The sequence below is a fragment of the Neopsephotus bourkii genome, unplaced genomic scaffold (genome assembly GCF_033783945.1).
Source record: "Neopsephotus bourkii isolate Nb327-2 ecotype Australia unplaced genomic scaffold, CSIRO-AGI_Nbou_v1 NB_1820, whole genome shotgun sequence".
NCBI classification, from domain to species: Eukaryota; Metazoa; Chordata; class Aves; order Psittaciformes; family Psittacidae; genus Neopsephotus; species Neopsephotus bourkii.
The window spans coordinates 6271714-6290423 of NW_026902293.1; the positions used below are offsets into that span (position 1 = coordinate 6271714).

The 18710-nt window shown below is 38.7% G+C and overlaps 1 protein-coding gene across 3 annotated transcripts in view; it reads left to right on the forward strand.

Moving 5' to 3' along the window:
- The window catches only part of SGK3 (serum/glucocorticoid regulated kinase family member 3), a 59193-nt gene extending 41219 nt beyond the window's left edge, over positions 1–17974 (forward strand). For all 3 annotated transcript variants that reach the window (XM_061342895.1, XM_061342896.1, XM_061342894.1), the window contains exons 6-17: positions 3609–3696; positions 5667–5719; positions 6988–7045; positions 7825–7908; positions 7997–8128; positions 10100–10212; positions 10438–10474; positions 10582–10668; positions 13648–13743; positions 14322–14477; positions 15539–15628; positions 16590–17974. In XM_061342895.1, the coding sequence (XP_061198879.1) occupies positions 3609–3696; positions 5667–5719; positions 6988–7045; positions 7825–7908; positions 7997–8128; positions 10100–10212; positions 10438–10474; positions 10582–10668; positions 13648–13743; positions 14322–14477; positions 15539–15628; positions 16590–16760 (1165 nt within the window). In that variant the 3' untranslated portion in view covers positions 16761–17974. The remainder of the gene's footprint in view (positions 1–3608; positions 3697–5666; positions 5720–6987; positions 7046–7824; positions 7909–7996; positions 8129–10099; positions 10213–10437; positions 10475–10581; positions 10669–13647; positions 13744–14321; positions 14478–15538; positions 15629–16589) is intronic.
- Positions 17975–18710: the final 736 nt, after the last annotated feature.

Genomic DNA, 18710 nt, shown 5'->3' on the forward strand with positions numbered 1-18710 from the left:
AACGTGCAAGGAAGGCATAGGGGGATATGCATTTTCACACAACTTCAAGGAAGTCCACCTTCCACTACATCTTTTAAGCATTAAAACCAGTATCAGGATGTCATATTTTTAACTCCTGCCTAGGAAAACTCTTTCACTAAAAGCCGGAGGATGGTTGGTGGTGATGTCCTCATTTCTGGATATGAAGACAGCTGAACATCTGAATTGGAAAGCACAAATGTCAGATTCAGTGTGTCCAAGATCGTAATGTTGATATTATTCTCTGAACCTTACAGCACTGTTTCAGGGAGAGGGGTGGGCTTGTTTGTTGTGGGTTTTTTTTCTCTCCTTTAGTGGACTTGGTTCTTGGGTCTGGCATGTTTGTGGGATATTGTATTGAAGTCACACCTTTCTGCCCAGTAATAAAACCAACAAAAACCTAGAAATATGTTAGAGTTATTAGAGAGACGCTGTGGCAGTTGATAAGGATTTTCCTGCAATTGCTGTCAGGTGGAATACAGGATAGGGTGGATCATTGGCTTAGACCTAATTGGGAATTAAGAGGACTAGCTTCAAGCTGCGTTTACCCAGCTAACTGTATTTGACAGAGAACTTGCTCTTGTGGATAGAAAGCAGATGCAGAAGGGATAGAGATCTGATAATGTGCTCTTCTTGCTGAGTGATGTCTTGACTAGGAGCTGGGAGCTTATTGTGAGCATTGTGAGGCCTCTTAAATCACTGAGCAACTATTTAAATTGGGCTGATAGCCCCCTCAAAGGTAGGGAAAATTCATGGGAAAATTAATGAATGTAAGTGTGAGAACACTTCCAAAGAAAATCTGTTTGAATCCAAATGTATAATAGAGGATGCATTAAAGATGTAACATAGTTATTTTTAAACAGTCCAAAGTAGTGCCTTAATGAAAATGAGAACATTTGCATAACACCTGAGGAACTCAAGGATGACAATACCCTGCTACCTCTGTGGGGAAATGAGTTAATAGCTCTTTAAGTGAGAAGCAGGGGTCTGTGTTTGTTCCCTAGAAGAAAATCAGTGGCTGGATTTTTCTGGTTTCTGAATCTGAACCCCCTGGATTGCAAGATCTTGCAGTCCACAGTGGGGAAAGCCAGCCTTGCATTACATTGGTTGTGCTCTTTTAAAATGTTAACTGTACGTTATGGCATTTTGAGCCTTTGCTTTCTGTAAAAAAGATAGCAGTGTTTTACTGGACACCATTAGTTAAAAAAGAGTGTCTTAAATGTTCTGTCACTGGCAGTTAACTTTACCATTTTGCTGCAAAAATCTGTGTGACTTCTGGGGCTTGTTCATATTTCTGTATGTCCAGAATTTTTTGTGTGACTTCATATGTTTCTTCAGGAAGGCTAATGCAGAACTACTGTCACAGAAGGAACTGCATTTAGGTGGAGCTTGACATCAATTCATGATCCCCAAAAAATCCATAAACGAAATTTATCCAGTCATAAAAATCCAAACAAAATCGACTTTTGCTGGTAGTATATGTACAATGTATATTGAGCATCCATTTTAAACTGTTTTCTTGATCCTTTTAATTTCCTGTGAGGTTATTTCAGGAATAATTCCAGTGTATTTTAATATACATTGAGTTAATACACATGAGCTATTACAGCATAAAAGTCCTACCAGTCTATATAGCATGTATTAGCATGCTGCAATCTAGGCTAGGAAATGAAACATTTTCTTTTAATCGCTACTTTTTTTTGCAGTGCTTTTAAAATTGCAAACGTGAATGATGTAACATTGATCAGTTATACCCCTGGCTGCCTGCATTGTGGAGATTGAATACTCTGCAACTGTACAGCAGCCTTTTACTGTGAATGTATTTTTTTACTTTTATTTTTTTTCCCCTGCTGTGAATTCAGTCCTGGACGAAGTTACTATAGTAACTATTTGAGCTGTATTACAACATGCTCCATTAAAACAGCCACTTGTCCAGAATAATTAATGCTGAAAGGTAATTAAGATCTGGTTCTGTTGTTCTGTCTATTGGAAAGTGTTAACCATAACTCTTTATTCTTGATTTTATGGTATCCAAGGATTCTGAAACTTAAATTGTTGCATCGTGAGCCAGTATTACTACAATATTCAAACCACAGTGATTTTTGTCTTCTGTGACTCAGAATACAGGCGAGGCCGTGAAATAGATCAGAATTTGGAGTTCTTATAAGATGGGAAGAATTAAACTGAAATGATAGTGGAAAATTGTGTGTGCAGCCTTGTTCTTGAAACCTGAAAGGCTGAAGGTAACAAGCAAGCTTTCAGGTAGGGTTTACGAATATAGAATGTGGGCGATGGAGACTGGGAACCTCAGATAGTATAGGACATTAGTTGGGTCCAGTAATGAGTAGTGCTAATATGAAATACAGGAGCTGGGGATATGTCAGAAATGGTTCGTCTCTTACTGCTGATCCTCACTTTCTTTAAGTGTTGAGGGTGAAATAGATTGAAAATAGCAAAGCAAGTATATCTGTTTTTTACATGTAAAATAGTTTTATGTACTAGGGATAAAAGAGCAGCTCTATAGTAAGCTAGTGCTTTTCTTTTACTGAATGGCTCATGCAAAGTTTCCTATGAGTGGCTGCCCCGAGACATTCTCAAAGAACTTAATCTCTGAAATTTAGGTAAGATTTCCTCCTTGATAAGCAGTCTACCTTTTAGTGAACTGATGGAAACTGATAGATTCAGTAATCTCTTCAGGCGGTATATAGCCTGTATGTGATACCCATTTGTTTAGGCATTAATTTTGCCTCACTTCTGGTACATTATGTTTTACTCACTCACTGTGTAGTGGTTAAGAAAGGCATTACATTCTTTTGAATTACTGTTGAGTAAGCTTTGCTTACTGGAGGTGGGTTCTCAGAATTCTTTTACTTTCCCTGCATTCTCCCAGTCCTCCTCCCCTGGCCCTCACCAAGGCAGCAGCTAGAAATGAGTGCTGAAGTTTGAAAGGCATCTCCTTAAGTACTGTGGGAAGCTTGTAGGCCCTCTTGCTGGTTGCTGAAGGACAGTGTTTGTGTCCTGCAGCTGAAGGGAAGGATTTCCTAACGTTGTCTTGCAAGTGCCCAGCCAGAATGCATTCTGAATAGAAGGTCAGCATCTTCCACTTAAAAGTGAATGGGGACAGGAATGTAACGACCATGTATCTCTCTTTGGGATGCAGACTATGCATTTCATACTATATGATGTTGGACTATTTCGTTGACTTTGGAAAATTACAGATGGTTTTAAACCCCTCAGTTTCTTGAAAGATAGCTGGTTTCCTGGTGGTTGGTGATCAGTTAGAACTCATGCTTTCTTCTAACAGTTACCTTTTAATGCTGTTCTGCAGAGCATTTCCTTGTGAAGTCTTCATTCACATCCATATACTTTAATGTGTCTGGGTTTTGCAAAGGAAAAATTTTATGTGCTGTATGCAACACATTCAGCACTTGAATTATGTTGCTATAAAAGCATTTATTATACACAGTCCTTAATTGCCAGAACTTAGTTGCAAAACTTTGTGATGAGTAACGCCTCTGTATGCTGCTGTTCAACCCAGTGCTTCCTATGGTTATGGCTGAAAATCATGCAGATTATCACTGTGTTTCTAGCCCAGATGTCAGAGCATTTCTTCAAATGGATAACCCAAAACACCAGTCAGATCCATCTGAAGATGAAGATGAAAGGAGCAGTCGGAAGGTAACAACAGAACAGTCTTCTAAACTTTAGCTATTTGAGAGCAATCTTAGGTATATTATATACTGAAAATTACTAGCTGGTTTCACAGTAAGTCTCCTCCGTGCTCTTTGAAACAAATCTGTTCTGATTTTGGGTGTAAGATATTCTTCTGTCATATGTGAACCACAGAGAAGGGGTACAGGAGATTGTTAGTTTTGTCTTGCTTCTTGCCTACTTGTTATATGGTTTGAAGAAACACAGCTTTAGTCAGAGCTTAGCCATCACAGCTTTTGCAATCTCTTCAAAGATTCTTGCTAAGAATATCTGGCAAGGAGCAGGGGAGATTAAATGTTTAATTGTCTTTTTGTTTGCTTGGGTTTGTTGGGTTTTTTTTAAGAGGGGGAGAAATATGATTCAGGGGGAAAAAAGCAGTCTTCCTAAAAGTCACTTAGGAGCAAGGATGGGTTTGATTTCATTTCACATGTAACACTGTGGGATGTCTGACGCCTCTCTTGTCACAAAAGCCATTATGTGGCTAGGTGGATTCTTTGGAAGTTAGTTTACAGCCTCTAGAAACAGTGCTGTTTGAGAGAAGGAGTATTTTTAGGAATATTTTAAGCCATATTTAAGCTTGTTTTCTCCATGGCTTACTTCTTGACATACAGATGTAATCTTAGTACTTTTCTTATTCTTGACATACAGATGTAATCTTAGTACTTTTCTTATTCAGCCTTCTTTAAGGGTATAAAAGTTGTCATTTTGGTTTGTGATCAGGTATTTCCTGAAAGTTCCACTTCCAAAGATGCCAGTCTTTGCTGCTTTTTTTGGGTTTTTTTTCTGTAAGTGCTTGACAGTCCTGTGAGCATACAGCAAAAGTCTAATTTGAAATACCAGTTTCCTAGTCCTTTGAAAGGTATTTTAGGTAACATGGAATGATCAAAACCTGTAGTCAAAAAATTAATGATGTGTCGTGCCACACCAGATTCCAAAATACGAAGAGGGCTAATGCAGAGTGGCCTAGACTGTACATTTGGTAGAAAATTCACCTTCCCATAGTTAATGTAAATGACGAAGCTGAAAAATAAGGAACAAAACCGAGCCTTCAGAACAAACAAGTCTTTTGTATTGTAGCTTTTTAAAAACTGATCAGTGTCATTCTGTGATTGGCTCTTATTGGTGAATAGTAGCACCCAGTGCTGTGTTCAGGGAATTCTCCGCTTCTGGAGGAGTACTGGTTTATGTGATGCCCATGAGCCAAGCCTGTCTCCAGGTAACTTGTCTTTGAATGCAGTTTATACTTTTTTGATAAAGTCTGAAACCACGATGAGAGTACAAATACTCCTTTGTAAAATGAAAATAAGATTGAGAAAAATCACCTAAATGACAGTGGCTTCCTCCTCTCTCTGTAACTTACACATTGTGTCTGGGTGTGTAGTGGGTAGGATTCATGTCATCTCTGGAACTAAGTTGACCTTTAATGTCAGGATAGAACAAGTGGGTAATCCTTTTCTTGGGGTGGGGAGAATGTTCACGTTTTTTTTTCTTTTTCAAAACACTGTGTCTTCCCTTATTTACTCCTGCATAAACAATGTATGGGGGTTTGAAATCATTTTATTGCTAAGATCTTGGAAAATCTAGAATAAAAGTTAGGAAATACATTCCTAGAGCAAATACAGAAAGTGTTCAGTTCTGGATGAGGAATAAATTGTTTCTTGAAACGATTGTAAATTTTAATTCCCAATCTTGTTCTCTGTGTCTCGATACAGTTATTGTATGACCTTCATCTTTGAATGTGATGTGCGTAGAAATAGTTTGTGACAAGGTGATGATGGCCAGATATTTCAATTTACAAGGATCCTAATGTGGGTGTTAGATCTCCTTAACAAATGTAAAGTATGGATTGAGCAAATTAGTGGAGTGTTTTGAAATTAATATTGGTTTCTAAGATAACTTAAAAAAAAATTAAAAATAAATCTTTGTCTCTCCCACAGAATATCAACTCTACCTCACAGAATATCAACTTGGGACCATCTGGAAATCCTCAGTAGGTTTCATTTCCATTGAATTAAAACATAATTTGATTTAATGTAAATTTTTTATTCCAGTGACATTTATTGAATTTAATTTTAAACCCAGCAAAGTTAGACTGAGTGTAATTGTGAATAATAATGAAAGTCCTTTGGGCATAGGCCTTTATTTGTTAATTTGCACTGCTCAGGAAGAAGCAAAACACTAACTCCTGTGCTAAATAAGCAGCCATTTTTACAATTCTTTTTACCTTCAGATTTTGTTAGTTTGCTATCCTCCTACTTCACAATGCTATAGCAAAGATGACCTCTCTGTCTTGGGAGTGGTCCAACAACTGTTAAGAATGTGAACAGCTGCTGAAACAAGTTTGGTTTAATGTATGGCAAACCTAGTTACTGCAGTCATAACTTGCTTCTCTGGTGTCTTCTGCAGAGTTTCTGTTCTCAGTTCTGTGTGAATCTGTGTTCAGTTCTGTGCTTTTCTCATCTAGGAGATGACTGCTATTTTGGTTTTGCTTTCGTCACAGATTTGTTCTGGACTAATAGCAGGAAATGCTTAATAGATTGCAGTAAGAAATTAACTTTAAGAGTACTTCCCTTCAGGGGAAATAAATGGAGAGGTATATGGTGATGTAACTGTTGTTTTGGAATTTGAAGACATGGATAATTGTTTTGCTGACAAAAATATATCTGAATTGTATTTAGGAAAGAGGGAATCCTGGGAAAAATGAAAGGAGTGGTGGTGTAGGAAGTGGAAAAACTGAGAGTGAATTATTCCTCAAGACCTCCCTCCTCTTGCTGTAATTTAAAATGAGGAAGGCATGGATGGAGGGAAGGAAGGGATAAACAAAGAGAATAAATAACAAACCTGGTCCCTTCTTCCTTCCCTTTGTAAGCTTGAGCCCTTAGGAAATGAAAAATAAGCTCTAGGAAAAGTCATAGGGAAATGCAGACTTAAAAGTTACAAGGAACTAGACTGTGGAGAATAAAAGAACAGTCTTGCTGCTCCTTTGTAGCTTAACCTTAAACTTACAAAAGAAATTCAAAGGATGCAACTTGAGCACTTTCCCTGGAGGAAAATGGAATTGTAGAATGAAGAGGAGTCATTGTCTCTGAGTGATGGTCTACTGACATGTGGGTGTTAGGTGGAATGAAGAATAAACCAGGGTGCTAACAGAGTGTTGTTCTTGCATTACCACTCACATGCTACACTAGATTGCTGGACAGCTATAAAGCTTGTAATTTCCTCTCAGCTCACCTGTCTTTGTTCCTAAATATATTTCAGTGCTAAGCCAACAGACTTTGATTTCCTGAAAGTTATTGGGAAAGGCAGCTTTGGCAAGGTGAGTTTCCTTATTACCGTGTCTTATCATGGTGCAAGGATGCCAGCTGGAGTCTTGTGCATAATGACTGTTGGCTAGAGACTTGGCTAGAGGTTTTGGAAGTGGTATCAGTCTAGGGTTGCATATAAACTGTATTATTTGATCCCTCTTGCTGCTTTTTTATAAGCCCTGACATTTCTTACCTGGTGTGGCAGTTGGCTGCCTCAGTCACTTGTCTGGAGTAGCAAATGGGAGTGTTTCCCTTTCTCATTAAGAGGAACTGGGATCCTCTCCCCCAGAGAGGAAGGGAGGTACCCCTCTGCTTATGCAGCAGCTGGAGTATGAATCGTGCATTTCCCTTTGTTGGCATGGGCTGTTTTGTCAAACCCCTAATGCAGTGGACCCATGTGAGCAACAGCCCATTGAAAAGTGAATTAATTACTGATACTTTACAAAGATGCAACAGAGAATCTCTTTTGAAGTCTTTGTTTCCAATTTTAAGTTGTTTCTCGTTAAATTATTCTAAAAACTTACAAATTGAAATTGATAGAGATTCAGCAAGTCATGGAAAATAAATGTAATTCAGTCTTTCACAATACTGTTATCAAGGCAGTTTTTTACTGAACTCTGAGCTCATTTTGTTGGTGATTACATTGGTGGTTGACTGTATTAGAGGCAAAGAAAGTGTATTGTAGAAAACTAGCATGAATACTTCCCAGTTATGCTGAACTTATGGAATTATTACTAATAGAATGTGAACCGCAAAGGTCACATTTCTTCATTTGTTCTGAATTTCTCAGGTTCTTCTTGCAAAACGAAAACTGGATGGGAAATACTATGCTGTCAAAGTGCTGCAGAAAAAAATTGTTCTCAATAGGAAAGAGGTGAAATGTTCTTTCCCCACCTACCTCCCTTTTTCCTTTAGTTACAAAAATATTCCTGTTTACTTACTGATCTTTTACTTCCTTACAGCAAAAACATATTATGGCTGAACGTAATGTGCTTTTGAAAAATGTGAAACACCCATTTTTGGTTGGATTACATTACTCATTCCAAACAACGGAAAAGCTTTACTTTGTCCTGGATTTTGTTAATGGAGGAGAGGTATGTGGTAGTTGCGTTTGGGTTTAGTCTCTCTTCTAATTCTCTGTGGGGGGGATGGAATGATCCTTTACAATGGGTGGTCTCTCTCCAAATCCTATTATTATCTGCTATCAGTACAGACTTCAGTAGCTATACGGACCCTGTTCCTCTTCTTGTCCAACTCTATTCCCAAATTTATTCATGATTGTCAAATACAAATACTGTATTTTGTATATACTTAAGTTTGCCTTTATTATTAATTAATCTTATGTTGTTACATTTTTCACCATGTAAATCTGGCTTTTCCTTTTGTATCTGCATTAGCTGAGATGCCAGTATTTTGAAAGTAGAAGGAAGGAAACTGGCAACTGAATTTACTACATTGGTATTATTGGGACCTTTGAGATTATTCTGTAGCTTTGTATGGTCTAATTACTTACTACCAAATAACCTTAACCTCAAGATTCTTCTCCTTGAAGCAGTGCCATTAAGTAACTTGAGGAAAACCTTGTGAAAGAAACGGAGGAAGTATATATATGCTTAAATAAGATGTTCTGGAGCAGCTTGTCTTCAGCTAGGGATATGTTGCTTTCCAAAGCAGCCACTACTTCTAGGAGTGCTCAAGAAACTTATGTATAAACTGGTTGAATAGCCAGTACACGTAAAAGGGTATAAAATGTTCATTCCATTCCTTCAAAAGGTTTTGAGGGTCTTGTAGACTATTAATACCTAGGCCTACCTAGGAAATTAGTCGTCACTGAAGAAAACGTCATAGTGAAAAATGACTGTATGAACAGAACAGAGCTGTGCGTCTTGTCACTTGCTGTTTTCGGTTTTGCTAGTTCACTGGTGTAAAATGTATACACTTCAGAAGGTCTTAGAGGTGCTTAAAACAGAACAGGAAAGGATAAGACAGGATACTGTTGTAGATGATGAAACTCCGGTAGCTGGAAGAGCACAGGGGAAGGGGTGGAATTTATGTAGTTTGTTTCGGCGTATCTCTAGGCTTCCTATTGTGTTGGTGCAGCTGGATATACACAGACAAATGTTAAGTATGCTGAATAAACCAGGATGAGATATGAACTGCATTATTTCATATTGATGATGGCCTGCCATCAGTACTTATGGTGTTTCTAGAGCTGCTGTTCTGACCCCTTTAAGTGTCAGAGTTGGGACAAGATGGGCCTTTCTCTTGCCTCATGGACTGTCATCCTATTTAAACTGTATTAGCAAGCTCCTAGTGTGCTGTGCTTTGAGTTCCTGCCTACAATTTAGTTTGGCATTCTTCCAGGCAAACTAAAATACAGTGCAGAACAGCTTTCAAATTTGAATGAAGTGTTCAGAAAGCTCTGAGGGCTTTTTGCTATTTTTTTCCCAAACTTTGTAGGCGGAAAACAGAAAACTTCTGTTTTCTCAAAATCTTAAGAAGTTGAATGGGTTGTATAGTTTAATCTGTATGATTATGATTAATCTTTGGCTAGACTCCCATATCTGCTCAAACTGTTTGAAGCCAGACGGCTCTGTGTAGTTTGTGGATTAGCTGTCAGCTTGGAATATACATCTCCCAAACTGAGGTACATCTAGGTGATTACAAAATACAGTTCTACAAATACTTATATGGAAAAATTTGAATGCAAGCATATGCAGAAATGGAAGATTACTGATCTGACACACCAGGTTATGTTCTGTTAGGAGGCTATCTTGCATCATTGAATCTTGCAACTTTTATTCACAGCCTAGTGGTTTACTCTAGTTCCTTTTGACTAGTCTTGGGTTTAGGGGAATGTTCTTACATGTTTGAATTACCTGTTCATTTCTGAGAAGAAAGGAAGGGAGTAAAAGTATGACAGAATCATGCAGCAAACCCACTTTTATTTCATTTTACTTAAAAAAAGTGGACAGCTAAATAAAATTATGTTTTATTGTTAAAATTACGTGTTATTAACCTGATCTTTTTAATAATATTTTTATTTACTATATGCGTATTTACAGCTGTTCTTTCACTTGCAAAGAGAACGTTCCTTTCCTGAGCACAGAGCCAGATTTTATGCTGCTGAAATAGCCAGTGCACTGGGCTACTTACACTCCATAAATATAGTGTACAGGTAGGTTTCTGAACTGTATCCTTGTCCTGCAGAAGTTCAAAATGGCACAGATTAGTGAGTGAAAACCACTGTATGCAATTATCTTAAGGGAAACTCAAACACAACAGTTTCACCAAAACCTGAAGCTTTCAGCTGAAGAATGAAACTGCTTGCCTCTGAGGCTCTCATGTTAGTGACTGCTGCTTTGAATTAATATGTTTGTTTTGGTTTGTTTTGTTGTAACAGGGATTTAAAACCAGAAAACATTCTCCTAGATTCACTAGTAAGTATACGTTACTTTGTTTTTCTGTGTTCTCTCACAAAACTGACAGTGTGTATCCACACATTGAGCAGGTTCTGGTTTTAAAATACCACTCTTTTCTTAAACAGGGTCACGTTGTGTTGACAGACTTTGGACTTTGTAAAGAAGGGATTGCAAGTTCTGATACCACTGCAACTTTCTGTGGGACACCAGAAGTATGTTGACGACTTCTGTGGGGTTTTTGGCTAGTAATTAATGCCTGTTAACTATTATTAGTATTTGTGTAACTGGAAGATCAAATACTCTGTACTGGTGGAGGTTTGCATTCTTCTAACGAGCTCTTCCATGAAACCAAACCAAAGACAAGCTTCCTGCAGATGTGTTCTTTGTCCTTTTTACTCCTACTTACTACCCACATCCCCATAACTCATCTCTTCCTTCCTCCCTTTTTTCAACCCCCTTCAAACACTGTTTCCTCCTGTGTCTCCTAACCACTGGCTAGACACAGGACAGTTAGTTTGTGTAACAGCTGGAACAGATTTTCCAGTATGAATCTACTTACCATATTCTGCTGCCGACTTTGAGTAAGTTTATAGGGACTTAATACCTGTCTTGAGCAAATTTTGCATATGCATGGAACCTTTACTTGCTGACCAAGTTTATTGAACTCTGTCTTTTCACTGAGAAAAATACACTGGAAAATTTAGAATCTGAAGGTCTTCAACACGCATGAGGGATTCACTGAAATGTCAGTGTTCGTGGCTTTGATAATTTGATAAACATACTTGAAATTACAGCAAAGGCCTTTGAAGGCAGTGGAAGATATGTGAGGAGTAGTATTTACCTGAAACATTTGAACTGAAAAGAAATAAGCAGTTGGCAACATATGACAAATAATCCTAGTTATGATCAGAATAGGAATACGTAAAGTTTGAGTGGTAAACATGAACTGAAGCAATATTTGAATATTTTAGAAATCTCAAAGGACAGTGCATAGAACACAGGTAACTGGATCTGTTTCAGAAAATCTGAGGGGTTTTTCTCATGTTCAGAGGCTTAGTCTTCACACTTACCTTGGTCTCACATGCATTGCAACATAAGAGGGTGAAAATGCTGTTGCTTTCTATGTATTCTTAAAACCAGCAAGACTAAACATAGCAGTTTTGTATTAGTCTTTATAATCCAAGATTTAGATTTGAATCTTTCATAATCCTGCTAAAAGCGTAATTATCTTCTCAGTGTTTCTAAACACTCAGTTGGGTGACATGGTGAGTTCCAACACTTAAAAATCTCAAAGGAGGTTGTGAAAGGTTAGCAAAAGCTGAAGTGGTTGATTTCAAAATACTTCAGCTGCTTTTTATATTTTTGCAGAGTCATCTATAGACAAATGAGTTTACAGGGCACTCACACATACAGAAAGTTGGAGAAATACTGATCTAATTAAACTGTGAGTTTCAGTCTGTGCCTTGTCTGACAATGCTATTACCTATTTGTAAATTAAATTTCAGAATGTGGATGCTAGAATGATAGAAGTGAGCATTCTCTTGTTTTGCGAAGTTAGAAATTGTGTATGCTGTGGGTGAGGACTGAGATCATAGAATTACAGGATTGCTAGGTTAGGGTTGGAAAGGACCTTAAGGTCATCAAGTTCTAACCCCCCTGCCATAGGCAGGGACACCTCACACTAAATCGTGTCACCCAAGGCTCTGTCCAACCTGACCTTGAATGATGCCAGGGATGGAGCATTCACAACTTCCCTGGGCAACCCATTCCAGTGCCTCACCACCCTAACAGTAAAGAGATTCCTCTTTATATCCCATCTAAACTTCCCTGTTTAAGATTTAACCCATTACCCCTTGTCCTATCACTACAGTCCCTAATGAATAGTCCCTCTCCAGCATCCTTGTAGGCCCCTTTCAGATACTGGAAGGCTGCTATGAGGTCTCCATGCAGCCTTCTCTTCTCCAAGCTGAACAGCCCCAACTTTCTCAGCCTGTCTTCATACAGGAGGTGCTCTAGTCCCCTGATCATCCTCATGTCTTTGCTCTGGATTTGCTCCAACAGCTTCATGCCCTCCTTACGCTGAGGACACCAGAACTGCACACAGTACTCCAAGTGAGGTCTCATGAGAGCAGAGTAGAGGGGCAGGATCATCTCATTCGACCTGCTGGTCACACTCCTTTTCATACAGCCCAGGATGTGGTTGGCTTTCTGGGCTGTGAGCACACACTAAAGCTGGCTGATGTTCAGTTTCTTATCAGCCAACACCCCCAAGTCCTTCTCCGCAGGGCTGCTCTGAATCTCTTCTCTGCCCAACCTGTAGCTGTGCCTGGGATTGCTCCGACCCAGGTGTAGGACCTTTGTGAAACTTCATAAGGTTGGCATCAGCCCACCTCATAAGCATGTCAAGGTCCCTCTGGATGGCATTCCTTCCCTCCACTGTTATCAACTGAACCACACAGCTTGGTGCCATCGGCAAACATGCTGAGGGTGCACTCAATCCCACTGTCCATGTCACCAACAAAGATGTTGCACAGGATCAGTCCCAACACCAGCCCCTGAGGGACACCACTCATTACTGGTCTCCAGTTGGACATTGAGCCATTGACCCCAACTCTCTACATGCGGCCATCCAGCGAGTTCTTTATCCACCAAGTGGTCCGTGTCTCCAGAGATTGATGCTTCCAGTTTAGAGACAAGGATGTCGTGTAGCACCTCACAATTCATGCCCTCATTGAGATGTACACTGAAACTTAATATAGGTCATACAATTTTTCAGAGATGATAGATTAGAGGCAGAATAAGTATCTTCTCCTTTCATGTTTATGTATTGGATGGGGAGCATACAGGAAGCTGTGAGTCGTTAGCGTGTTGAGAGATGTTGCCTCTGCAACAGTGCAGCAAGCTGTCAGAAATGTAGAACAAGTTTCATAATAGAGGTGGTAGTTTGGCAAAACAATAGCATGTGGGAAGTATTGTTTCAGTTGGGAAAACAGCTCTCCTGCTTGGTAAATACCCAAATGGTGACAAAGTATTTGCCAGGCTTGTTGAAGGACAAGATAAATACTTAGCAGTCATACAATTGCTATGAAGCAACTTTTCCTGAAGGTGTTTAATTTGATGTGATTAAAACCTAGGTTTTATTCATGCTACCCTAATGCTCTAAAAGACTTTTTACTTATTTTTTATTTTAGTATCTTGCACCAGAAGTCATTAAAAAGCAGCCCTATGACAACACAGTAGACTGGTGGTGCCTTGGTGCAGTTCTTTATGAAATGCTTTATGGGCTGGTAGGTACTTAATGGGGGGAGGGGGGCAGGGGCTGCTTCCCTCTCCTCTCCCTTTATGTGAAGTAACCCTGGCATGTTGTTAAAGATGCTAACTTGAAAAATACTGATAAAATCCACTTAAATGGATGAACAGTTACTCTTAACACTTAGCATGACACGTTTTCTTGCTGCAGCATTAGGATTAAAAAATCCTACTGTGCTGCTTCTACTCACTCACATGTAATTATTCCAGTAACAGTCTGTTCTGTTAGTTTTCTGTGCTTCATCTCCCCCTGCTCCAGGACCTTAAATAGGGAGATAAATTTGGGTTCCACTCTCAGGTTCTTTTCAGGGAAGCTCAATGGGAGCTTTGAAACTGGATGGCATCTGTGGCTTCTTATGAGTGTGAGAACATGTTAGGCGTACAGGAGGTGGGTGGGGAAGCTATCAAGTGTAAAGGTCTGGCAGTGGTGGTGACTGAATTAGAAGTTAGTGTGTAAGAAGAAGTAGATTTCTTCTTGACTGCTAGCAGTTTGTATTTCTTACAGAATAATTCACTGCATTTGGCTTCAAATTCGTGTATGATTTTTATTTTTTAGCCTCCTTTTTACTGCCGTGATGTTGCTGAGATGTACGAGAATATTCTTCATAAACCCCTAGTTTTGCGCCCAGGAATCAGTCTTACAGCCTGGTCTATCCTGGAAGAGCTTTTGGAGAAAGATCGGCAAAGCAGACTTGGAGCAAGGGAAGATTTTGTATGTAATGTCCTAATTTATCAAGCCTTGCTTTGTTTAAAGGGTCATCACCAAATTTATGTGCACAGCACAGGTTTAATAGTTGGAGATAAGAGATTGCTCTATCTCTGTTTTCCTACTCTGTTTCTTCATTAAAGACACCAGTGTAATCGAGCCCTAAAAGCCGTTGGCAGTAAGAGAGAAATTACTGTAATGGGATAGAAATATTTAGAGCTTGGTTGCTGCTGTACCAGCCAGCAAAGGAAACACAATTCCATGTGTAGTAGTCACTAAGGTGTACTAAGGTAGGTTTCACTGCAGTGAAACTGGGAAATAATCAAAAGGAAAGGCTGTTCTCTGGTAATGTCAGTTTAGCGGTCTGCATGAAACACAATCTTCAGATAAACACTGGTAGTGTGCAGACAGAAGCTTGGTTTTAGCCTTAAAATCATTTTAAACATTTTCCCAGTGTAGCACAAAGACTTTGTTTGCAAGAAGGTGATGTGAAAAAATACAGTGTCTTCAGAACTGTGCAATGAGGAAACATCTAGAAGCAGTTCATCCAGTAATTGTGAGATCCTCACAGTCTTCAGTTTTAACATTAGGTAGCCTGCTGACCTTGTAACAGAGCATTTGCACTATAATATTGTGCTTTCTCACAGCATGGACCAAGATGAAAGGATAGTAGCAGTTACTGTAGCTAATGCTTCTTAACTAAGTATACTGTAGATTTGCTGAAGCAGCTGCTTCGCAGCCAATGATCTACTTAACAAAAACTAACAAAACTTTAAGGCAAGAGCAGAGGTACTAACAGAAAATGTGCTTGCTCTGAGGTAGACTTCAGGGTGGTTGATTTTAAGACTTAAAAGCAGAAAATACAATCTTAAAGGGAAATCAGTTTGCAGAGACAGGCTAACAAATTTTAATGGCTGTTTTACCAACTACAGTTTTTGTTGCAAAGTAAACTGTGAATAAACAAACTGAAGAAGGACTTCCTTATGTGCATGCAGTCTGAAGTAGTATTTACTATGATGCATGGGATGGATTTCTGAAATACCTAAAATCTTTATTCCTTACTGCAGCTTGAAATTCAAAAGCACCCATTCTTTGAATCTCTCAGCTGGACTGATCTTCTTCAGAAGAAGATCCCACCGCCATTTAATCCTAATGTGGTAGGTACCTGCTTTTGGCTCATAGCTGCCAAAATTCTGCCTTTGAGATCTCATTTATTTGCAAAGAACGTTTGTTTCAAAATGGTGAAGAAGTGGGAACCCCCCAGTGCCTTTTGAGCAGTCACACTTTTGAGCATTGGTACCGTCCTTTTTTACTTAAAACTCAGTTTGATACATCACTGTTTCTTCAGCTCCTTCCTGTCAAAGGACTGTCATTTTCTGTGGGGTCTGAAGACCAAATAAGAAGATAGTCTTTACTTTTAAATCTTTCTGAAAGACTGATTTACTGCTTTTTGTAGTTATGCAGCCTTGGTTGCAGCTTTTCTTTATCTTCCTGTCAGTTTTAAACTCTTGTCAACCTGTGACTGCTTGCCCAAAAGCTTGGGGGGAGGGTGAGGGTGGTCCAGTGGAAAGGAAGTCCTTAAAGTCCCATCAGAGCATCACCTTCAGTTGAGTCTACATCCGGTTTGTGAAGGAGCCTCAGATGTCTTGTCTCTTTTTTGTGTGACCCAGTATTACTGTGCTTTTGCTCTGAGGTGTGTCACTGATCTATTGTAGTAACAGTACCATTGCTGGAATTTTAACATTTAAAGTAGTACTTATGGAAAGGAGAGAAATACAATTTGGTGTGGTTTGGGGTTGATTTTTTGGCTTCCTTTTCAGGGGGGTGGGATTAGTTTTTGCATCTTCCTAAAAGTCAGTTCAGACAGACATATTTATTTGTATTTCCCTGGTTCATCAGATCATAAAGGTGTGTAAGCTTTGGCCTAAACTCCAGTCTAAAAGAAACTATCAGGCTTTTAATAGCTGTTTCCGGGGATGCTGTGGTGTGCTTCCTTAAACTTCCTGTGCATAAACAGGCAACAACAACACAGATAGCCTCAAGAGTTAAATTTGAAAGCACAACCACAAGTTTAAAGCATAGTATTAACATAACAGCTGATAGATCTCTGATTTTTAGGTTGGACCAGATGACATTGGGAATTTTGATGCAGTGTTTACAGAAGAAATGGTCCCATACTCTGTCTGCGTTTCTTCAGATTACAGCATTGTTAATGCCAGTGTCCTTGAGGCAGATGATGCATTTGTTGGATTTTCTTATGCACCACCTTCTGAAGATATGTTTTCTTAGGAAGCTAGAAGCCATGGTGTTTTGGAAGTCTTGGGGTGAACAGAAGTGTTAGGGTTATGGACACATTCCAAAATAGCGTAACTAGTGCCTCGTTTTGTATGTAGGTTTGAAACCTATGAACAAACTTTCTCTGCTGTATAGGAGGAATTTGGGCATTTTGGATGGCTTTGTGGGGGGTTTGAACTGTTTGTTCCTGCTGCAGAAAATATTTTTAAAAACCTTTAAAAAGCATTCTCTAAATATATTTTAAGCAAAAAACACTGACTGTTCTCCTCAGTCCCTTCCAAGTTTACATTCATACCTAATCTAAGATTTGGCTGGCACAAACAGCAGAAAGTTAGTAAATTTATAAATGCTTTTGTACCTATTTGTGCTTGAATTGTAACTATGCAAATTGTCTTTTGTATATCCTGGTTTAAGAAAGGTAAATGTTTTCCCTGTTATGTCAGTTCGAAATATATGTTCGTTTACCTGTCAGCACTTAAATTAGGGGTTAATAGAAGTTAAGACCCAGATTCTTAAAGGACTTCTAGAGAATGAAAAATTGGTCATGTAAAACTGGATTGTTGCTTTTGCACTTGCTGCAGTGCTGTTCACTCCACTGGATTATCTAAGGTACTGGGGATAAGTCAAAGCAAGGATGGAACAAATTAACTGGATTGATTTGGTAACATTACTGATCATGTGTTCTATTCTTCTTTCCTCCCTGAGATAAATATGCCTATATTTCAACTACATTAAAAATATTTTTAGTTAAAACTCTGCTTTTCCAAAGACCTAATATGCAATAATCACTGTTACTTTAAAAGACTATCTTGCTTTGACCTTTCAGGGGTGGGTGGTGGGGGGACCATGCCAAATACTAGGGATTTTTCTCATGGATTTACGGTTTGAAACACTAATATGTTCCAAATTGATTGTATTTCAGCAGTCGTAGCTACTTGTCTTTGTGTTCCAGTTTGCACCATATCTTCACTTGATATTAGGAGGGAAAAATGTAAATTATGCTTATAATTTTAAAAATGTGAAAAGCTGTTGTACTTCTCATAACATACACGTGTATGGACAAATGGCTAACTCTGAACAATTTCTGTTTAAGGAAATTTTTTTAAACAATGCAAATATTGACTGCAGTTACCCTGTATAAATGCCTATCACAGTAGTAGTTTTATTATATATACTACTTGTAAATAACAACTTATTTTTGTCTGTTACTCAATGTTCTGTGGTTTTTGTTCATAAATATATTCTGTTAAATGCCTTGATTTGAGAGAAGTTTGCTAAGACACTGATGAGTAAAAGATAAGTTTCGATATCTAAATCATCTCATTTTTCACTAAGAACTAGCTAAAAGAAATGCTATCCATATTGCATGAAGGTCAGTTTAAAATTGAGAATGTTGGGGAAAAGAGTATCAATTCTTTTGAAATCAATGTTACAACAACAGTGAAACATTAGACAAGTGGAAACAGAAACAGGATTCTGTGCTTATCTGGAGCAGTATCTGCTATAGAACTGAGATCTGCATAGTGCTTAAGTGATGCTGAGCTGCTGCTTCATGAGGTGTTGGAAGGAGTGATTGGGTAAAAGAAGTAAGAATTGACATTGCTATGGAAGGAAAGACCTGCATTGTTTGTGGAAGTGAAGTAGTGGGTTGGCTCTCATTTACTGTGGTGCTGCTCTGGAATTTTGAGAGGTTTGGAAATAGCTGTGCAGATGTTCAGAACAACCAGCAGCTACACGAATCCTATTATTGCCATTATAATAATGAGGAAGCAGCAGCATTGCCCTTTTTGGGGGAAAAAAACCCCAACAAACACAAAACAAACACCAAAACCAAAACAAACACCAAAAAGTCTTTCTGATGGACTTGAAAGCAGAAGTTGATTGTAAGAATGAAGTGTCTGTCATTCTCATACCAGATTTTCACTCTGTATGCTGCTGAAATTA